The sequence below is a fragment of the Podarcis muralis genome, chromosome 8, assembly GCF_964188315.1.
Source record: "Podarcis muralis chromosome 8, rPodMur119.hap1.1, whole genome shotgun sequence".
NCBI classification, from domain to species: Eukaryota; Metazoa; Chordata; class Lepidosauria; order Squamata; family Lacertidae; genus Podarcis; species Podarcis muralis.
Window position 1 is genome coordinate 22,132,541 of NC_135662.1, and position 22,735 is coordinate 22,155,275.

General features: G+C 38.3%; 1 protein-coding gene across 35 annotated transcripts in view; it reads right to left on the reverse strand.

Annotated features, from left to right (window-relative positions):
• The window catches only part of RIMS2 (regulating synaptic membrane exocytosis 2), a 337,394-nt gene that overhangs the window by 107,321 nt on the left and 207,338 nt on the right, over positions 1 to 22,735 (reverse strand). For 30 of the 35 annotated variants that reach the window (XM_077932773.1, XM_077932781.1, XM_077932774.1 and 27 more), the window contains 4 exons: positions 13,491 to 13,556; positions 11,754 to 11,861; positions 5,664 to 5,735; positions 3,306 to 3,368 (listed from right to left, as the gene is read on the reverse strand). The exons of the other annotated variants lie outside the window; for them this stretch is intronic. In XM_077932773.1, coding sequence (XP_077788899.1) covers positions 3,306 to 3,368; positions 5,664 to 5,735; positions 11,754 to 11,861; positions 13,491 to 13,556 — 309 coding nt within the window. The remainder of the gene's footprint in view (positions 1 to 3,305; positions 3,369 to 5,663; positions 5,736 to 11,753; positions 11,862 to 13,490; positions 13,557 to 22,735) is intronic. 35 annotated transcript variants of the gene reach the window in all.

Genomic DNA, 22,735 nt, shown 5'->3' on the forward strand with positions numbered 1-22,735 from the left:
CCAGGTGCTATCTGCTTTGTTAGACACAGTATTTGGTTTGCTGTCCATAGTACATGACAAGTAATGGCAGCAGCCAGGGCTAAAACAATGGAGCCACTTAAAGCAATGAATGTGTCAGTGACAAAGAAATGAAAACACAAAAATGCAGTATGAAAATGGTGCATTTTAATGACCATTTAAGGCTTCCTCTACTTCTAGAGACACTGATTGCACTGCAACAGGAATACAAACAAACAAATACCTAAAAGTAACAAGTGCAAGGCTATACTAGCTACTTTTTACTGGAAGTACCTGTCCGTATCTGTGGAAGGCTGTTGGATCTCAATCCTTGGACATGCTATTCTTCTACTAGCTATTGGAAATTTGCTGTTTGGTCACAGACACAATATCCTTTGTTAGCACACCATCTTTAACCACTGCTACACACAAACAACTCATATTTCTATTTTTTAACCAAGGTAAAACACCAGTATTAAGCTATCAACAAAGCAATTTTAAAAGAATTACATACTGAGTAACTGAGATTTCATTTTAAAGTGGACAACAGTCACTAATAGTGCATAATATAATCATAAAATTCCTATGTACTAACATTATAAAATTAAGCCATCATATATGTAATATTAGCAAAAGTATGCTCAGATATACTGAATATAGAATTGAGATAATAAAATAATGTCTTAAAGAGACCATATATGACGAATGTATGCTGTGGCAAACCAGAAAAAGTGCATCTGTCTGCATAAGATTTCATTTTCACCATTATGTACTTGTGATGGCTTCTAAGCAGTATATCCCAAAAGTCTATGATATCAGTAAATAGTTTTTCCAAAATATCTATCACAGCAAGCTATTTGTGAAAATTCCTAATTTCAAAAGTATTTCTAAAAGCTATAAGAAGTATTTTCTCCATATTTTCTTCCCTTGAAGTTAAAACTCCAACATAAACTCTGTTAAATCCAAACAGCTAATTAAATAGGCAGGAAAAATGTGGTTTAATTTTAGGAGTGTTTTAAAAATACATAAAGTGTTTCCTAGATTAGTTTTAACAAATTTTCCACCATTTGCTTCAAGGCTGCCTATAAGCAAAGTCAGAAATTAAAAATGAACAGATTTATGCATCCAGTCTCTATGTAAGACAGAGAATATGATTCTTTTCTTTCCTAGTATCCCATCTCTGCACTGTTTCTGTACATTTTATATGCTATATGATATGTAGCATTTTGACTTTTTTTTTTAATCATCTATTACAGAATGCTCCAGTCTCAACACAAGTAGTAAAAGACAGTCCTATTTCTTCCAAATATATTTAATTTTCCTTATTTCTCATTCACCTGCTACTGCCAGTTAAGTAAAGTATAAAATAATTTATAGGCCCAATAATGAACCTCACTGGGTTGTAAGCTTGGGCAGTGTGTATGAAGGTCCTGGCCTGCCCAGACAACAAGACCCCTCTATCGGCCTCATTGATGCAATATGTTTGGCACCAGCTTGGTTGCAGGAGTTGCCAGGAGGCGGTATACAAGGCACCAACCAACTGTCTTAGGAGCTCCGCTCTGGATTTTCTGTGCAGCGTTTACTCCTTAGCCTCTTCTTCTCCTGAAGATATTCCGCAAGGCAGCAGGGATTTAGGAACAGAGTTTTACTTCTCCTAGATGGGCTACCTTCCCAGGTTGATGAGCCCCATCTACTGCTCACTTCCCTCTACAGCATGTGCAGAAACTCTTCCTGACTGTTGGAACCACTATTGGTCTCATCCGCTCAATCTGACAGAGCCTGTCTTTGCGTGCAAAGGAAGCTCCTAACTCACCAAGAATTAGAGGCCCATTTGTTACTCTCACCTGGTTTGGCTGGCCAGCCGAAACCATTCACTGTCTTATGCTGACAGTTTCTAGGAGCCACAGGCAAGTGCAGGGTAGGGACCAAAGGTGGACAAACTACCACAGAAGGAGCACGATGTGTCCCCACCAGTGGTATTTCCACTCCCCTAACACCTCATATATCACATTGAACAAAGTTGGTTTCACCGTTAAGGTATGCATCATAATATTTGGAAAGAAAATGATGTAGCCAAGTGCCATGAAAAGAAACTACAACAAAAAACTCAAAAATATCCAGTTATTCTAGCTGCATCAAATGCTGTTCACACTATCTAGGGATGCATGAAATGAGACCCACTAAACAATATCTATTGCTTCTTCAATTTTCCTGTTCCCCGAGCAATATATCTGCATGGCAAATTTGTCTGGCAGAACAAAATTAAAAAAGGATCTTAACTTCTCTTGATTTTTTTTATTTTTATTTTTTGGTGGAGCAGTTTGCAAACACCTGCCAGAGTGGACTGTCGACATGTTAGTGTGCAGATCCTTTATTCATTTTTCTCTCTACTGAAACACAGAAATGGGCTACTATATAAGCTTTTGGTGGCCTATAAATGAGTGGCATAAAGTTTGGAACTATTCAGAAGTTTACCAATAATGAAAAAATGCAAAAAAAAAACACCGGGGAGGAAAGGTAAATTATAGCACCACTACAACATAAATTGCAACAAAAGGCTGTTCACAATTCACAACTTCCTTCTTGGTATGAGAGCCTTTATCATACAGAGCAGAGGCATTTGGGTTTCCAACAGACTGCTGTTAATCAGAACATTCCAAAGTTTTCTGCTGTTGATTGACCACTATCAGCTGACACTACAATCAACACACCTAACTGGAGATGGACAGTGTTTCACCTGAAGAGCTCCTACTATGCTGCTTCATCATTTTCACTGCCTCCAAACTGTGTCATCTGTCTTCTATGAAACTTTTTCCAATTAAAAACCCAGATTCATATAAATATTTGAAGCATATTTGCTATTCTCTCTCTTCCCATGATGAGGTTGAAACTAACTCTGGAAATAAGGGATACAATGTGCCTTATTAATTAATTTAAATGTAGTGTCAGTGCACAGGTAATTTTGGATTAAAAATGAACAGAACATAATCTACAAAAGAGGTTCAGATACAGGGACACAACGTGTACATATGCTTGTGTATGGAAACCTGCTCAAAGAAAACAGGTTTGCTTACCTGTAACTGTTGTTCTTTGAGAAAGATCTACATACAATTAAACAAACTATGTGTGTGATGCAACATGGAAAGAAGAAAAAAATGGACATGTCATATTAAAACCTAACCCTCTTAGGTCTAGTGAAAAAAATGACACTTAATCAGGTGTGAAACCCATTAATAAAATAACACTACATTTAAATTATGAGTACATGTCTTTAATCATAGAAGTGTAACACTGCACTCTTTACTTACCCATAGTTTTCAGCTGAACCATTGACTACATGATCTGCCCATGAACTTGCACCATTGTAATACCTTTGCAATGCAGTTAAAATAAAGACATGTTATAAAGATGAAGCTATTTACATATCAAAACTTTTCATGAAAACATATTTTTGACTGACTAATCTGGCAATTATTTCCAGTGTTTTCTGTATATCTCTTTCAATGAATGGATGTATATGTATGTTCCCCTTTAACATACTGGTGCATTGAATCACTGTCAGCCCATTTGACCTATTATCTTCTAATATTCAGTCTATGGTTTGTTTGTTGGTTTTCTGTGTTATATTGTTTTGATAAGACTTGTGTTTTATGGAATATATTCAAAGAACCCTTTTTCTTTTTACAGTTAAAATATGTATAACCAAACATCCATTCCAATCTTAAATATATGCACTAGACCATATATCTGTATCACTGGCATTATAGTGCTGTGAAACTGAGAGCCACTTCATACTCTATGGGGCAGCAAATTATTCTGCCAACTTCTACGCGTGTAGAAGGGAACCATGGCCAATCCTGGTTTGTATGCCACATGTAACTATGGGATACATACAGGATACATACAGATGTGCTGGCAGCAACAGCAGTGTATAAATGCTTTGCATATATCCATGAAACACATAATAATACATTGCATTTACTGATGGCATAATAATGTGTATTCTTTAGCCTAACCATACACACATTGTGAGTAACAAATATTTCAACTGGGGTAATTAAAAATATATAACATTATGTGAATACTGTTTGCAAGAATAGTGCGTTTTATACAATATAGTGGAATTTTTTGGGTCATAGCCAACTAAGTTATATTCACAATAGGCCCAGTGAAATTAATGGACCTCACCAAGTTATGTTCATCAGTGTAACTTATACAGCATGGCTGCAATCAAATGACTTACTAAAAATTGTAAAATTTTCATAAGATGGGGAAAATATGGAAATAAAGCAATGAAAAGATATGACAATGGATGTGCTTTGCTATGTCTACCAACGGCATATTACTTTTACAGAAATAAGTAGGTTGACTTATAAAATCAGAACCATGTGCTTTCATGAAAATAAAATTCAAGAATGAATTTAAAACAAGATATAATGGGGCTTTAAATATGTGTGTGTGTGTGTGTGTGTGTGTGTGCGCGCGTGCGTGAATATGTACTTTTATGTTAGCAGATAATAGGAGAAATCCTCAAAAGTATTCAGAAATAAACCCCCGCCTTTTTTTTTACCATGTCCATGATCATAAGCACTTTGGGTGTAGGGAAATATTTATTTTGGTTCAGGAATTGCATAAGGTGTGATGTTTAATAATAACAGCAAAAAATCAGAATAATGCTACTATTATGCAATTAGCCAAATCATATAATAATTACTCAAATGTACAGATACAGAATTCTCTCACAACAGTGAAACAACATACAGGTAGCAATATATGCTATTGGGGTGGGGGAACATCCTTAGCATCTTTAGCAGTGGCTAAGACTATCAAGGCTTGCAAAAACTACTTAGCAGGCAGCTGAGAAAGTGACCTGTTTCTAATATTAGTACATTAGTCTCAACTACCCATAAGCTCTCATCAACCAAACTGATACAAATATTAGAACAGGCATGGTTGGAGGTAACCTTCAAGGAATAATAAGCAGCTCATCCGCCTCCTGTCAATCCAACCAACTATCCTGGAATTGGCTGAACAGCCAGCTGACCATCAGTGCTTCAGTGCCCTGCCCTTTCACAGTACTTGTGCACCACCGATTAAGTCTTAGACTGGGAGAAGCCTATGTTTAAAGAGAAGTTTCACAGACCGGTAGCATCACTACACATACTTAACTCCAGTGTACGCATAGATCACCCCTATGCAGAGGTCACTGTTATCTCCTGTTTCTGCAAAATCTCACTTTTGCAGCTATGCATGCAATGCAGAAGCACAGAGCTTTGGATTGATTCCCAAAATGCCTACATATCTCCACCCCATGCAAATAAGAAGATGCTTAGTAGGGATATCCAGAAAAACCCCCAGAGATTTGTGACATTGTTACTTGTGGGTATGGGCATAAGAGAAAAGTAACAGTGTTAAGAAGAAATTGGCTGCAGTGCACACATTCTACCAGTAAATATCTTCTAGGTGAAAAAGTACTATGCGGCTCATGCAATACTAAACTACTCACTGCTAGTTCAAGCCTTTTATAACAGATCACTTGGAATAATATATTGCACAAAGAACACAAGTATCACAATTCTTAGCTATTTCAAAATTCTACAGCAGGGGTGCTCAGAAAATGCTTTAATACAGATTCTTATCTACATCTACTATATGAATCAAAATACCTTTCAGGAGTAGGGGAAATATCAGTGTCATCATAATATGTTATAGGCACTCTTCCCTCCTTTCTATTCCTCCTGAACATAAAATAAACAGCAAAGATATTTCAGACATTTTTGAATTGCCTTAGGTGCTCTATGCTTTTTCTTGCTTTATCACAAAAGATAATGACCATTATGTAATGTTCATCCAACCCTTTTCCTGCTGCATGAGGCAGTCTAGCAAACATCAAAGATACCTAAAGGGGGAAATGTACAATAAAAAGAACAAGTACTGTGCTGAAAACAGCAATTTCCTCTTCTCCTCCATTTCATCTAATTTAAATTTTAATCTAATTTAAATTATCATATATTCTGATGACATTAATAAAGCTCACATGAAAACCTCCTCAAAGGTTCAAAGTAAAACTGAGTCTAATATTCATTTTTCTACCATTTGCAGATGAGTGTAAAATGAAACCACCTCTGACATTTTTCGGAAGGAGGTGAAGAGAGAAGAAATCCCCCCGAAAATTTCATGGAGAGGTGCTGCTACTTACATTACTTAACCATGTAATGTGCCTGAGGATTGAAATGTAACCTTGGGAGTGATGCAGTGCAACAAGATGTCACTCTCAAAACATTCCAGGAAACATGGATGGTGGCAGAATGCAGAGAGATCTTCATGATGCAGCCACTTTGTAAGCTGCAAACCTCCCTGCCCGCCACTGGGGGAAAAATCCAGATAAATTCCCTCTGAAAGGCAGAAAGCTTGTCCCTGTTTTTTTCATGGGGAGAATATTTTTGGGAAACTTTTGACAGCTTTTGGCACGGCCATGTTTGAAAGCACCTGTGAGGGGATTGCATTGACTAGCCTTGCCCTTCTATTGGCAATTTGTGTGTTAGTGACCATGTTAAAGGGCCCCATGTGCATACCAATGTACATGCATAGGGCTATTCCACACAAGGGGGACTGTTGGGTATGTGGCTGGAGGGGTGTGTGGCTGGCCTGGATTCCAATGACAGCAGCAGGGTGAAGCTTCAAGACAGGGTGCCATCTCACCCTTGGGATTGTGGGTGCCCACCGCAACGTGGACACACAATGTCACATGTACATGCCTGCATGTAGTGCAGACAATTATATGGAGCAGGGAAACACATGCCATAATGAAATCAGGACTTGGCGTAAGTACAAAACAGAGTTACATTTACCCGTAACTGCTGTTCTCTGAGTAGCTGCCTGTAAATTCACTCATACAGGATTTCCATCTGGATAAGCCAGTTCATAGAAACTTCTAGAGTTTTTAGAGTAAGGTGCTCCTTCCCAAATTGTCAACTAATGCATTTTGCTGCCAGGTCAAAATATGTTCAAATCCTCTGTATGCTTAGCTGTTTGTAGAGAGGTCTGCTTAGAAATAAGCAGGTAGGGGTAGAATGAGCAGAAATTGTTTTGCATAATTAATGCACCCAATGGTAAGAATCCAACGGTCCAACACAATGTTGAGCCCTTGATCATCAGCTTACCTATCATGTTGGAAAAGCCATGGGTGTTTCAGATTCCTGGTAAAGCATCTATTCCCATAGGAATGGGGACTACATCCCCAGCAGAAAAACATGCTATTTGCATCAATTTCCACTGGCGGGGGGGGGGGGGGAGGCTTCAATGGTCAGAGGGTCTTATATCCAGCAAAAATTGATGTGAATAGCATCATTTCCCCATGTAGTCCTATTTCTAGTGGCAAAACAGGCACTGCTGGATATCTGGAGTGCCCAGTGTCACCTCTGCTCCCTCCTTGCTGCTGTATGTAAGTTGCTGCATCTTTGGGAAGAGACAACCTGGCTAGTAGATGTTTATACTCTATAAACCTCCCCCCATATGTCTGCAGCTGCATATACACTGTCATGTATATAAAGCCTGAAATCAGCCAAATATCTCACAATGAAACTGTAATGAAATTGTAATTCTTCTTGTTGGTTTATCAGATCGGAGGCCTTTTTGGTTTGGTTTATCTGATCTGAGGATCAGATCAGATCCAATGGTGGCATGGATATCTGAGCTGCTTGGTCTGGGCTACCTTATTCTCACATCTTCAAACATTTATCAAAGTAGTTTGAGTGCCACAGATGCCAAATCCTCAATGAACGGCCTGCAAAGCTACAGATCCCATCTGTGGAACTACACAGAGGCCACAACAGAGAACTAGATGTTAAGGAGGGGGAAAAGTCATATAAAACATGCATCTAATGTTTTTGACAACAACCCTGTACTCTAGGTAATGCAATGCTTAACTTGAAGTTCCATTGGAAAATCAAAGGAACCAAACGGCACAAGCCCCATATCTGCCCTGAGTGATCTAACCATATGCCAGGAAAGATTAGGAGATGGTGAAAAGTTATTGAATGATCATAGTTCCATTCAGATGCTGCTGTCCTGCTAACTTAACAAGCTATGGTGAGCCTCAAGCTTGCGTACTCTTTCTTCCCCCACTTTTGTGGTCACAAAGAGATATAAATTTTCTGTTTTCACTTTTTAAGAAACCATAGTTAGCTATTACAGTCAAACTTGGGGAATTGGTTTGCATAAGCCTAATTGGAAAACAAACTTGAACCAGAACCACTGTTTGATCTTGCATTGTCTTGATTTATTGAGCTGAGAGGAGTTTGCTCATTTTTTTCATTTTTCTGCCTAGCAAATTGTCAACAATATGGTAATTATGTGACCACAAAACAACGTCCATCTTGCTAAAACTGATAAATTATCTTCAATTTTCTGGATGTGGAAGGCTCAAGACTGGTTTGGCAGTAGTTAGTTCATGAGAAACTAAACAACCGGCAGGACCTCCAATGCAAATGCCACTGCTGAACTATGTAGAATAAAAGGGTGCATTGAAACGTAAATCATCTGCAACCACTACATTCCATCACTCTCAGCTACCAGGGATGTTCTGTAAAGAGCAATCTGCTTTACAAGGTGGGCACATTTTTAATTTTATTTTTTTTAATATTTAAGCTATCTCTGGAATCCCTTTGTTACTGGAAAGAAGATTCCATGGAGCCTGATCTTTGCTGAAAAACAACTCTTGTTCTTCCCTTCTGAGATAGAGGAAAGGATAACAATACTGGACCTAGGTATCCAAGGCACATCCTTAATGTCCAGGTATTTTTTTCAATGGATTTGAAAGCAGTTTAGCAGTCTACTTTTATCCAGCTCTTTAAGTGAAACCTAAATGGTATCAAATCTTTTCTTTCAGGAATTAATTCTGCTGGATATAATACTGGCAGTTTCCACAACCTCTTTTACTCGGGGATTTTGGAAGTCGTCTTCAGATCCACATCATTTAGGGAAGTCTTATATGATCCTTTTCAAGATTTCATCTATCTGAGGATCAGGATCCATCTCCATCATAGCCTCTCAGCTACCATGACTCCCAGGGAATTCAATAATGGGGATATAACTGAAGTTTTCAGATAGGGCATCTCTGAATGTGCCAGTACTTTTGCCTTCTGGACAGTTTTAAGTTTGGATTATCTAATTGCCCTGGTCCATTCTGTAAATTTTAAGGCAAGGCAATGCACATACAGCAATGTAACCTTGCCCTTGCACTATATGTTGTACCCCAAAACTCAAAAAAATAATCTGAGGATCGCTCGTAACGCAATCAATTGCATTATGAGCAATTGATTGTGAAGATAAAAAAACACAGAGAAATGTTAATTTTCTTTCTCGCTTACAACACCTCATAGTAATGTATAAGGCCTATATCATGGCAGTAAAAGGGGAAATCAGTGGGTGTTGCAATAACACATGACAGAGAACCTAAAGAGAACCTTACTTAAATTTGTTATTTTTGATCTGGGAATTTCCTCTTTTGGAGTAAAGTATACATGGATATATACTTAAGTACAGTGGTACCTTGGTTTAAGAACAGCTTAGTTTATGAACAACTTGGAAGCAGAACGCTGCAAACCCAGAAGGTGTTCCGGTTTGTGAACTTTGCCTTGGAAGCTGACCATGTTCCACTTCTTGTCGAGTGTGTTTCATTTGTAAATGGAGTCCCCCCGCCGCTAATCAGAGGCTTCCTGTTGAGTTTGTCGGCTGCTGAGTTCTGGGCACCCACACAACACTGAGGTGATATTTGGAGCTTTTGTTTTTGCTGTTTTTTTGCATTTTTGTTTGTATGGCTTTTCTGGTTTTTTTTTACTGTGACTTGTTCTTAATTTTATGGGACTGACTTGTGACTGTGGCTTGTGACTTCGATTTGGGACTGTGGCTTGTGACTTCATTTTTGTGACTTGCTTTTGTGACTGTGTGGAACCCTGTTCAGCTACTGATTGATTGATTGATTGATTGATTGATTGATTGACTGATTGTGTGACTGCAGAAATTGATTAAAAAAACCCATCCAAACAATGACTATCATCAGTGCATGTAAGGGAAAAAAATAATTTTTATTATCTACAATACTGTCTTATTTATTTTATAGTACAGTATATTGATTATTGCTTTCATTTTATGGATCAGTGGTCTCGTTAGATAGTAAAATTCATGTTAAATTGCTGTTTTAGGGGTTGTTTTTTAAAGTCAGGAATGGATTAATCAATTTTGCATTACTTTCTATGGGAAAGCACGCCTTGGTTTTAGAACATTTTGATTTTGGAACAGATTTCCAGAACGGATTAAGTTTGGGAACCAAGGTACCACTATAAATACAAAAAAGCTAAAGAACCAAGAAATGAAGAAAACGAAAGAACCATGTTTACATTTTTAACCCTAAAATTGGTGTAGCTCTATAGAGTGACTGACATGGTAGTCTGAAGACAGAGCTCTAAATTAAGAATAGGAGGATTTATAGAGGGATTACGGCCCTCAGAGGCTTCCAAGATGGTGCCGGTAAGGGTAGCCCTGCTCTAAGCTCCATGCTAGTAGTGTAGTTTTTCTATCAGTTTTTAACAGTTTTATTAGTTTTTTACCGGTTTTAATTGCTACCTTAGGTATTTAAACCTTAGCATTTACCTACAAGTGACTTAGTAATTTGTCTCCCTTGCTGGAAGGGCACCGAATCGCCGGCTACACAAGGAATTAGAAGGCAAGCGTTGGTTAAAATTACTCCCGGGCACTGGATCACCCTTGCTGTAGCTGTAGCCTGGAGACAGGGTCTGAGCGGAGTTTTAATACTTGGGGAAGGGAGAGAGCCAAGCCGAAGTTTTGAAGCCAGGCCAGGGGAGGACCTGAGGACCAGAGGATTTATATGTAGCTATGAAATGTAGTTTGGTTCTGACAAGAAAAAGATGCTCATAACACAAGAGTGCCACAAGACATAACGAACCTTCAAATTATGCAACTGATATAGCCAGGGGGTGAAAAAAAGGCACAACATGAAAGAGTCCTAATTAGTCCCTTTAAGCTGTGGAATTCAACAAACACCATGGTTTACACACAACATCACAGCAATATCCTTTTTTCTGGATGCCATTTATGTAAAATTACGTTGGTATGATACAGCAATGCCTGTGATTCGTGCAAAAAGGGGGAAATCAGCTTCTATATTTTTATTTATTTATTTGGCCAAATTAATGATTGATACCAATATAAAAAAGAAAATTTCTGCTCTCTAAGAATAAAGTAATTCTAGGAGCAATGCAGATGATAATATTTTAAATTTACAAACAAAAATTCATGATAAAATTAAAGAGAGCAGTGACACAGTCTATAAAGCAAAGGAAACCTTTGACCAGATTATCTTCACTAATCTAAAGGTCATAAAATAATATCCCTGTTTAGTGAGTCTTGTTATGCATCCAGTTGGGTATGTTCATTTTTATGATACATTTATCTTTGAATATGATTTTTATTAATGAATTGTTAATGGGTGGCATGTGGATTTTGTTTTTAGAGTCACCTCAGAGAAGGAGTTTTAATATCCAACACATCATGAGTTATATAATGTATTTTGCGCACCTTTGGGGAGACCTCTCCTTTTACTCCTGCATTTAGTGCCTTTTCTTCTTTCTTCCAATGTACCATTTAAAACTTAAATTGCAGATTACTGAACATCAGAGTACTGTTTGCTTATGAATGATGTGGGAGACTAAACAAACATGCCGCACCAATTATACCTCTCAAATTCATAGTAAGCACCCTCAGAATAGGTACGGCACATCGTACGGGATCGAAGTAATCTGATTGCATCTTCGCAAAAGATAGGATACATTGAGTGATCCTTGCTGCCAAAACATAAGGGATGAACATGAAGCTACAGTTAAGACATGTACACAAATGAGACACAAAGGTAAACACAGAGAAGCAAATGACAAAGAAAGAAAAAAAAGACCAATTCAGATGTACATATAAAGCATGCTAATGTATAAATGTTTATGATTAATGCAAAGCATTCTCAAAGTGATAATTAAAGCACTATCATGGTTTTAGATTGTAAATCTAAGAATAAGAGAAACTCAGAACAGTTCCAGAAGTGACACACAAGTGACTTTGGTGACAGTCCAATCAAAATTCACACAGGCAAAATGCAGAAGTGGTAGGTTGCACAAGTTCCTCTGCATAAGTTCACCTTCAAATATTACAAGAAGCACTGCCATCCAAATGCAGAATTAGGTAGTAACTGCATTTGTTGATGACGCTTCTTCAATAACATCCAAAGCCACTTTCAGTGCTGACCTTGATGTAATGTTCTCTCATTCACACAACTATCCCACTCCAGGGAGATATAAATTTGTACCTGCTGCTACATCCACAAGATACAAACAGCATTACCAGTTCTAACTACCTATTTAGAGACAATAACTGCATGACCCGAATCTGAAAGACTTCTATTCCTTTCTAAGAAGTGTTAATTACTGTCAGAGGCTGACAGTGAAAACCATATGTCAAGCTACAGACACATGCAGTTCATGAGGCACTCTGCTTGCATCCCAGTCTCTGGAATAACAATAATTAAGAATAATAACAACAGCAAAAACAATACACAACATTTATATAGTACTGTAGTTTTGAGAGCTGAAAGGACTTCACATGTACCATATTGCAACAATCCTTACAATTATTATGTAAGGTAGGTAGCATTATTAGCCCCAAACTACAGCTGGGAGCACTGGAGCTAAGAGACAGATGTGCATGTAAAGCTACCAACTGAGTTCATAGCTCAGATGAGATTCCAACTAGGTCTTTCCTGGGTCACAGCTCACCCATTTAGATAACACACTACATCAGCTTTAATACTTGTCCTTCACGTAACATCATTTATTCTTTCCTTATGGAAATTAACCTACTTGAATGTTGTCAACACTGCCTGGGATAGTGACTTTCTGAAATGTTATATATAGGTCTAGAAACTACACACACCATACATTTAAAGCACGTGGCTTCAGCCAAAGAATCCTAGAAACTGTAGTTTGTTAAAGGTACTGGGAACTGTAGCTCTGTGAATTCTTTTGGGGGTAGCCATGTGCTTTAAATGTATATGGGTCACATCCACAAAATACACTTAAAATACACTTAAATATATGGTGTGGGTGTGACCCATATACCTTTTCTGGAATGATCAATGACCTGACTCTAACATTTGGAAGTTCAAAGACAAAACCTCATAAATCAACTGCTATTTCATGTATGCCAATAACAGGAAGCGGGTGTTATCAAGTAGAGTATGGTTAGGCAAACAAACAGCTGAATGTTTTCAGTCTTTAAAAATAACACCTACTAATCTTCTAAATATTTGCCTATAAAGCAATCCTGCAATACCCTTCAGTGACCTGAACAGAGTGAAGTAAAAATATAGGTGCAAGCAGGGACATGCATTTATACACACAGAGGCACACACACAGGAAAACAGATACCTGGCATTTCTATGATGGTAGTCAATGGACTGAGTGTGTTGAGACCAAGGCAGACTGACATAAGGACTGAAAGCATAGCAGAAACAAAAAATGAAAATGTAAGACAATGAAATGAAGACTGATGAACACACATCCTAAAAAGGAAACTGAAGGACAAACGACATGACAACACAGCAGCTACAAAATCATAGTCTCTAATCAGTATAATTCTATAAACATCACAAAAGCATGGAAAAAATGCAAAGAATACCGAAAAACTCTGAAGGAAATGTTAATGGTATTTTTATCACCTAGTGGAACAATTTATAACTTTGCTATGCTGCACTGTGATAATCTTCCTCTATTGCCCCAGTGCAAGCATTTGACATCTGTAAACCCTAGAGATATGGGGGAGCTTAATTCTATGCACTGAGCCTCTTGGGCTTGCTGATTGGAAGGTTGGCAGTTCAAATCCCCGTGACAGGGTGAGCTCCCGTTGCTCTGTTCCAGCTCCTGCTAACCTAGCAGTTTGAAAGCATGCCAATGCAAGTAGATAAATAGGTACCACCACGGCGGGAATGTAAACGGCATTTCCATGCACTCTGGCACTCATCACGGTCCTCTGTGCACCAGTAGCGGTTTAGTCATGCTGGCCACATGACCCAGAAAACTATCTGTGGACAAACACCTGCTCCCTTAGCCTGAAAGTGAGATGAGTGCCACCAGTGGCGTAGTGTGGAGGGTGCAGGGGGGGCCGGCCGCACCAGGCGCAACATCTGGGGGGGCGCGCGCTCACACTCGCAGCTCTCTGCCCCTACTAAAATCCACGGGTTAGGGGGCGCAAATTACTTGCCTTGCCCCGGGTGCTGACAACCCACGCTACGCCACTGAGTGCCACAACTCCATAGTCGCCTTTGACTGGACTTAACCATCCAGGGGTCCTTTATCTTTACCTTTTACCTAATCAGCCCACAGTTCATATAGATAGGGGGCATCAAATTCCTGGAATTCAGCAAGTTTAAGCAGAAGAAAGAGGACATTCCCAGAGTGAGGGCTCAAGTTGTGATGACTGCTATGAAGTAGGTGGAAATCTACAGGACCATGCCAAATTGCCTGGAAGCAAAATTGCTCCCTGACCCTGAAAGCAGAGACCAACAACGGTCCACAGCAATGTCCATTGACCACTATCCTATCCTTGCAAGAAGGCAAGTGTTGAAGTACAGAGAAGAGGGTGGGAGGTTAAACTGGCTGATAACCAAATAAAGAAGAGCTGATAATATTTTCTCTTATATGCTCCAGGAATGTACCTGACAGTGGGCAGTCTCCAGTCAGGTCCATTCCTGAAGCTCTGCCCCTCAGGGAGCCAGGCTGAATGCCGGTTGGCTTCCCTAGTCTCGCTCATCTCTCAACCTCCTGCATGGCTGGAAGGTACACAAAGCGCTTCCCAGTCACATGGGAAATCCTGTCACCAACAGTTCCCCAAACCCCACCACATCAGGCTGTAAATGGCACTCCCTAGTAGGTGGGGCATAAGCATTTTCCTACCCTCAACCTTTCTAGAAGTAATTAAACCCAACGGTCAAGATCTGAAGTATCACAAGGAACCTTGACGAATCCGGTATTTGCAAATTCTGATATGAACTCATCTGATCAGCACCTCTTGGACTAATGTCTAGATCAGTACTTAGTTAGCCTTCAGATTTTATACTTCTCAAATATTCCATTGTGGTTCTAGGCTCCAAAACATATCAAAATACATTTAGAAATATGCATTAGGAAAATATGCATTTAGCAGTAGGTATGTCAGGAGAAAATACATTTAGAAATGTAATTCTAAAATAAAAATCAAATATTTAATTTGTGAATTTTTTGGTGTGTATTTGAAAATATATTCATAGATTATTATGGAAATGAGATGAAACGGATTTATGAGTGAATACTGACACAGACTAGAAACAAACTGATTCACCCATCACTACTCATATACCTAGCCCTTTTTATATTGGCTAAAAGTGAGAAACAAATACTGAATGTTCTTTTCTTCATGATACGACAAATATTGTAGCAATAACGGATTGAGTATACAAGGTACCATTTTATGGTATTTCCATTAGAAACAATGGTGGTGGTGTAGGGGAGAGAACAAGGTGAGACAGTAACAAATAGAAAAGTGCATAATTCAAGATACCCCACTATCAACCTTTCTAATGTCACCATTCATCTCTTGAGTTATAAAAACAATATTTTCATTTTATATTTAAGACAAAGTGAGATGGGAATGTTGCTAGATTCAGAATAATTTATGTGTAGATTAGGAAAGGCGACCCAGAATCAAAATATAGCTGTACATATCAGTTTAAATTATTATAACACTTTGCTTTAGCATCATTCCAGTGGCAACTATTAAGAGGAAAGCTGGTTTCAGTCTTTTTTCTATTTTGGAAACACTATCACAAAACTTTTTTTCCAGTTTGGTACTGGTTTTATCAAGGTGACTTTTTATAGCAATTTCTTTCTCAAAGCATAAATTGTCATGGATCATGTCCTAGTAGCCTGTCATTTCAAAATTTCTCATTTTGGCAGATCAAAATCAGTAGCTCTCATCACAGTATGAACAGCAATGCAGCATGATTTGTTGGTCTCGGGAGATACTTAAAGCTAAAGCTTGCATAGAGATTTAAGCTCTGCCATTCTGCAGGACTTGACTTGTCTGAGTCAGGAAAATGCAACCTCAGTATATATCCTGCCTTTATCAAGATGGAGCATACCATAACGAGGACCACTATATTCAAGAAATTACACTGGGCAGTAATACAATTCTGTGTTTATGCAGGTAATTTTCCATAGATTATTGGATTTGTCAGCTCTCTCAGTGAAAACAGTTACTCAGAGGACTGATGCCTTAGCAAAGGAAAAATAATGAGTTCACTTAAGCTGAACCCAGCAGGTGTGGGTGATTTTGTTCCTCTTTCCTTTCCTGATACCTTATCCCTATTATAAATAAATCAATTTGAGACTTTATCAGCAACATTCATAGCTCTCCTGATCTTATTCTGACTTGAACTTAATTCGCACCTAACTAAGCTTTTACTGAATCTGTGAATATCAGACCTAGAGACAGTTCTGGAGGACACCAATACTGCAAATATGCATTGTTGTAAAGAAGAGCTACTGCTACTTTTTCAGGTTCGTATAAGCTAAAACACAGCAGTTTGAAATTTTAACCTATATTTCTTCTCATTACAAGAGCACACCAGAAATCTTTGAAAGTTAGCATCCATTAGTATTTCTTTTCCCTGGGGATAGCTAAAAGTCAATCCCACCCTTGTTTATTCCCTTTTGGATCCATTCCTAAGGCAGGTTGCAACAGCAGCAGCAACACCATGTAAATACAAGCTTGGGGGGGGGGGAATAGTGGGTCCCCAAATTCATGTATGACCTAAAGCTGGGTCCTGGAACTGGAAAGGTTGAAGGCAATGCAGCACAATGATGCCCCCAATAGTAGAGAGAGGTGTTTGTGTTGAATTAAGCAAGCAGAGTGTTACACTGCCTTCAGGGTGAGTAGAAGATGCAAACTAAGGTGCCATTTTAAATTGATGACATCACCATCCCCGCTCCAGGAATGTTATTTCTGAACCAGCCCAGAGTCATTGAGACATTTGAGAAGGTTCAATTGTATTAGGCATGAGACATAAATAGTGAAGAAAGGTACATGAAAATATTCAGAGCAACGCTTACAGAATCCTATTGGAGGACCAACTGTACTAATGCTTCTTCCCAAAGAAAAGCTATTAAAATGTGTTGATTTCATTCTGATTTCATGCTTCAAATGGAGCGTGCCTCAGTTTTGTGAAATTAATACTTGGTAAATGGAAATATATTGTTTTGTAATATTCACAGAATGCCTCATAAGTTCCTGCAGAACTATATTATACATATATGAACAATGCCTGCCCATTTGATACACACAGTCAGTGTACCCATTTCGGAAATATCAGGATATGCCAAAAATCAGTTTGGTTAAGAAGATTATGGCAACTGTGGAGAAATTCACATGAAACTTTTCAAGCCTCTAAAAATCTTAGCCGAGAACCCAGCTGAAAATACCCCCCCCCATACACACACATTTGGGGAAGCTAAACAGTCAAGAGTAAGACGCAAATGTTTCTTAGTAGCAAATCTGACTTTCTGGAATAATCTTTTCCAAGTGTCAGTGGTCCCCCTTTCGGAACAAACTCCTTCAAAAATCCTATCTTTCCCAAACCTCTGGACTGACAGAGGAGGAGAATGTGCTTTGGGTTTGGTGGTGCTGTTTTGAGTTTTAATGTTCACAGTTTTCTGTTTATGAATTTGTTTCATTCTATGAAATTGGTTTAAAGCAATGATGTAAGCTACTTTATACAACTGTGGAATGGAAGAACATAACAGTTTTTAATAAATAACAAACTAATGCCTTGTATATTTCCATATAGAATGAGACAATATTGGATTCATGCTATACAGATTTAGTAGCTTTTGGTGTAACCTGTAATGCTAGATTTGGATGCTTTAATGGGCAAGAATCCACTTTGTCAGATAAACAGCTAAACTGCTAAGTACAAGGCTTTGTGCATCTACACACACCACACATGTATAGACTGAAGAGAGATGTTATTACCAAGAGATACCTGTGGACTCATTGATGGAAGAGACAGGTGTGACCTATTACTATGTAGAATGGAATGCAAACAAGTTCTAGGGTAAAAAAAATCCAATTGAGAGAGTGTGACCTTACTGGTAATAAATTGGCACAGCAAAGTGGTGTTTGTTGTCTATTCATCTTGATTTGCCAATTCATTACCTGCAGGAATGGGTCACACTCAAGCTAAATAGACCATTTACCCTTTTCACTGGACCTTGATTGCATTTCACACTACAGAGTAATAGGACACTCTATCCTTTATCTTCCCCCATTGTACGTGCATGTCATTCTGTTTATATCTGTATCAAAGAATATTGTTTCATGCATCTGGAAAAGTAATATTTGGACCATTGCTACAGAAAATTGGTTAGTTTGGGATGCCACAAGATCCTTCAATGGATAGGTGGCCAATCTGCAAGGGACAGTGGCTAATCTGCAGCATGAGTACCACAAGGGAAATGGAGAGGGAATAATTCTCCAGTGCTCTGCTGGCATGGAGCTGCCCCTGCTTCATCAGACATAGCCAACCGAAGGCCAGAGGGTAATATATATACAATTAAATCTGGATATTTCTGAGCACATTTAGACTGGTTCAAAAATAATCATTTCTTATGCAGAAAATAAGACATATTTAACCCTCAAATACTTTCTGTCATGCTTTCTTCTCATATATGAGAATGTATATTAATATTGTTGACAACGATGTCTCTTTATTTCACGTTGTTTTCACCAGTTCAAAATCACTTAGTTCTTTACTCAACATGGGGGGGGGGGGATCCTATAATCTGGAACTTAACGGAACTGTAAAAGCAGGAAACTATAAATAATTACAGCAGTGACACTAAAATCAATGAGACTTACTTCTGTAAAGATATGCAGCCTAATTCTCCTGCTGCCACAATGAGCTAGCAACTTAAAGGGCCAAATGTTGCTTCCCTGTGTAAGCATATAGCCACTTACCCTTTCAGCCTCAACTTCAGAACTGCAGCAAGAAGCACATGCGACTTAAAGAGGAGAAATACCCTCAGAGCTTTTGCTGCAGCCAGACTCTAGAATTAGTGCACCAATGCAACCATATACTTAGTTAAACTGCTAAATGATACAGTATTTTATTTCTCCATTTTGCACCATGTTTTTCTATCAGAGTTCCCAAAGTGGTTACGTAATGCTACACGCTACAACTGCTCAGAAACTTTCTAATAAGCTTTTACTTGACAAAGTACTGACAATGTCAATTTCCCTCCTTTATTCTGGAATCCTAGCTCTTTATACTTTAAGGCCAAAAACAGATGTGACAACAGCAAATCCTATTTGTTTAGACTCAAGTTTGCTCCATCACAGATAAATCAATCTCAGTTTCAACAGCAAAATGAATATGCTGGCAAGGGAAGCGAAACACCTTACTTCCAATTATTATTATTATTACTACTACAACTGCTGCTATTGCTGCTACTTTATTTATTAATCACCATACACTGTGAAATCTTAAGGGAATTTACACCCGACAGACAACAAGAATAAAAATACAAAAAAATATAAATACAACATTTTAACCTCTACATACCTCAGTATGACCATCAATTAAACAGCCAAATAAAATACACCAGGTACCAACAGCCAAACAACCAAACATCTGGGAGCAGAGATATTCTAAACCTGGTATTGAAATGATGACAAAGTTGGCACCAGCTGAGACTCCTTGGGAAGAGCATTCCACAATCAGGAGCCACAACAGAAAATGTCATCTGCCTAGTAGCAACCCTCTGCACCTCTCTCAAATGAGGCATCCTTGTCTCACCCCACTCCAGCTGAGCTCAGGGGGACAGGGGGATGGGGTGACAAATTTGAGAAGGTAAACCGCTCAAATTTTGCTCTCCTTAAGGAGAGCTTTTCCATGTCTCTTTTGCTCTATAAAGTGAGACACCCCATTTTGTAGAGAATTTGGGCAGCACTATTTAAGCAAATGGATCCTTTGAAAAACTCTTTGGTGTGGTGCACTGGTTAGAGTGCTCAATTTAGACTGGATACACCTGTCTTCAAATTCCCACTAAGCCACAAAGGTTACTTGTGTCAGCCTAAACTACCTGACATGGTTATTTTGAGGATAGAAGGTAGGAGAGGCATACACACCAACCTAAGCTCTTTGGAGAAAGGATAGTATAAAAAATAAACAGAGAAGCTGGCTGTTTCATCCTTCAGCTAATGCACTATTAAATGACCATAGTTTTGGAACAATACATATCTCTCTGCAGAGGATATTTGTAAATACATTTTTAATGCACACTAGAGACTTTTCAAGCTTAATAACTTTTAGGAAAATATACTATTTTAAATTATGGTGCTTTCAGGCTCATAAAACTATTTTGAGGTAATGATGACCATGAGAGTAAGTAACAATCTTTGAAAGTTAGTTTTTGGTGTCTAATGGCAGAACAACAGTACCATATATTCCAATCAAGTCCCAGATTATTGGGACAAAATGCTCTTTTTCTCTCTCTTTCTGGTGAACTGATTTTTGTTTTGCCCTTTCTTTCAGTGTCCTTGAAGAAAAAGGAAAGGGGTTGAAAAAGTCCCTGTTGACACACTTATCAGTATGTGCAGCACTGTGGCTGCATCAGTTATAAAGAAAGTCTGATACCAGGCCTGCAAAGAATACTCAAAACTATCTGTTTAACTTTGGTATATTTTGTTCTGATGGCCCCAGAGAATAAGCAGGAGAAGAACAAATAGGCAAGCTATTATAATTTACCGGGCCAACAACAGTGGCTTAAAGAGTATGCAGTTTCTGGTTCACATAATTCTGTCAAGCGTCTGCCTGAAGTCGAGTTTTTAACTCAATTGTCTGCATACTCTTTCAGCAGCATGAGTTCATCCATTAAAAGATAGCATCTTACCTAATGCCACACCATCTATAAGTGATGGCTTAAAAGAGTATTTCGGTGCTCTAGGCCACAGCTTTTTAAATTGAAAAGAACAGCAGAACGTATCAGTTCTGGAATGTGTCTCTTATTCTGGAAATGGTGCCTAGAATCTGCTACCCATAGTCTGCTATTTGTTATTTTAAGAATTATGTCTGTCTGTCTCCCTCTCTCTCTCTAATACATGTCAAAAAAGCCAAAGATTTAACCAGCTTAAATTTGCCTGGTCCAGTTTAACATGCTGGTGAATCAGGCATTTAGCATTCTAAATTTAAGCACAATGGAGGAATTTGTGTTTAGGAAATTTAATTAAACTAAACAGTTCAAAAGCACAATCCACTTCAAATTATACCATTTTAAGACTGAATTACTTTAATAGCAGAGAAAGACACCTTAACTTTACCTCAAAATCAACTGTCATGCTGTTTAAATTCTTAGTTAGGATCCAAACAACCTCTTATGTTTTAATATGTTTTTATATGCACTGTAAGCCGCCCAGAGTGGCTAGAGAAATCCAGCTAGATGGATTATAAGTAATAAAATTATTGTTGTTGTTGTTGTTGTTATCATTACGCCTGCAATAGAACATTTGCTGCATCCCTCTTTCCACACAATATCAGGTACCTTTAATAGGGAGTACTGTGGGATTTGGGGGATCAGAATTTTTTTTGGGGGGGAGACTGGTATTCCAACTAGAAGAAAACAACCACAGAGCTCCTGTGAATGCATAGAAGCACTTCAGGAATTTGGATAAGGATTTTTTGAATCCCTGCCAGACAAGAACTTTCTATAAAACGTTAAAACTTGCTACTAGCTGCTTCTGTCATTTATAATTAGAAATTATAGTAAATGATTCGGGCAGTCTGAAATATTACTTTTTGTTTGAAAAATAGTAACAGAAAAATTGTTGATATTACTCTTCTTTTTAAAAAGCAACTTTAATTTTTTGTACATGTAAGATTGTGGGAAATATACTGGTATCTTGTTAGGTAAGGTGTTAAAAATACCGAAGTGCAAGTATATTATGAAACTGAGGGAGGTGAACATTTCAAATTCAATTTTCATTAACACAAGTTAATGAGGTGAAAAATGTCCTGTCTATTTTTTTAAATGAAAGCAAAAAATGCCTCAGGTAATGTTGCAGAGTAAGCAACATAAGCCAACTACAATCTCTGCTTCACTTCTATTTCATTAAAATTCCAAGATGTCAGTAGATCTCAGGTTGCTATAGAAAAGATTTCTCAAGCAACACTGTTTAAAAGGTACTAACAAAGTGTACTTCCTCATAAAACATATCCCCACCCTCCCCCAGCTCTATATATTAATCATGTGTCCAGCTAGAGCAGGCATCCCCAAACACGGCCTCCAGATGTTTTGGGACTACAACTCCCATCATCCCTAGCTAACAGGACCAGTGGTCAGGGATGATGGGAATTGTAGTCCCAAAACATCTGGAGGGCCGAGTTTGGGGGTGTCTGAGCTAGAGGTTTCTTTGAAGTTTTCATGGAAGCAGAGTTCTGACACTGGGAGCTGGTAAAGAGTGAACACCTTTTTAAAAAGCAAAACCCATTCATTTGTCTGCACAACAACAAAGTGTAGCATTGTAATAATCAAACTGGGAAAGCCTTGGATATTCTAATCTCTACCAATACAATAAATAAATCCAA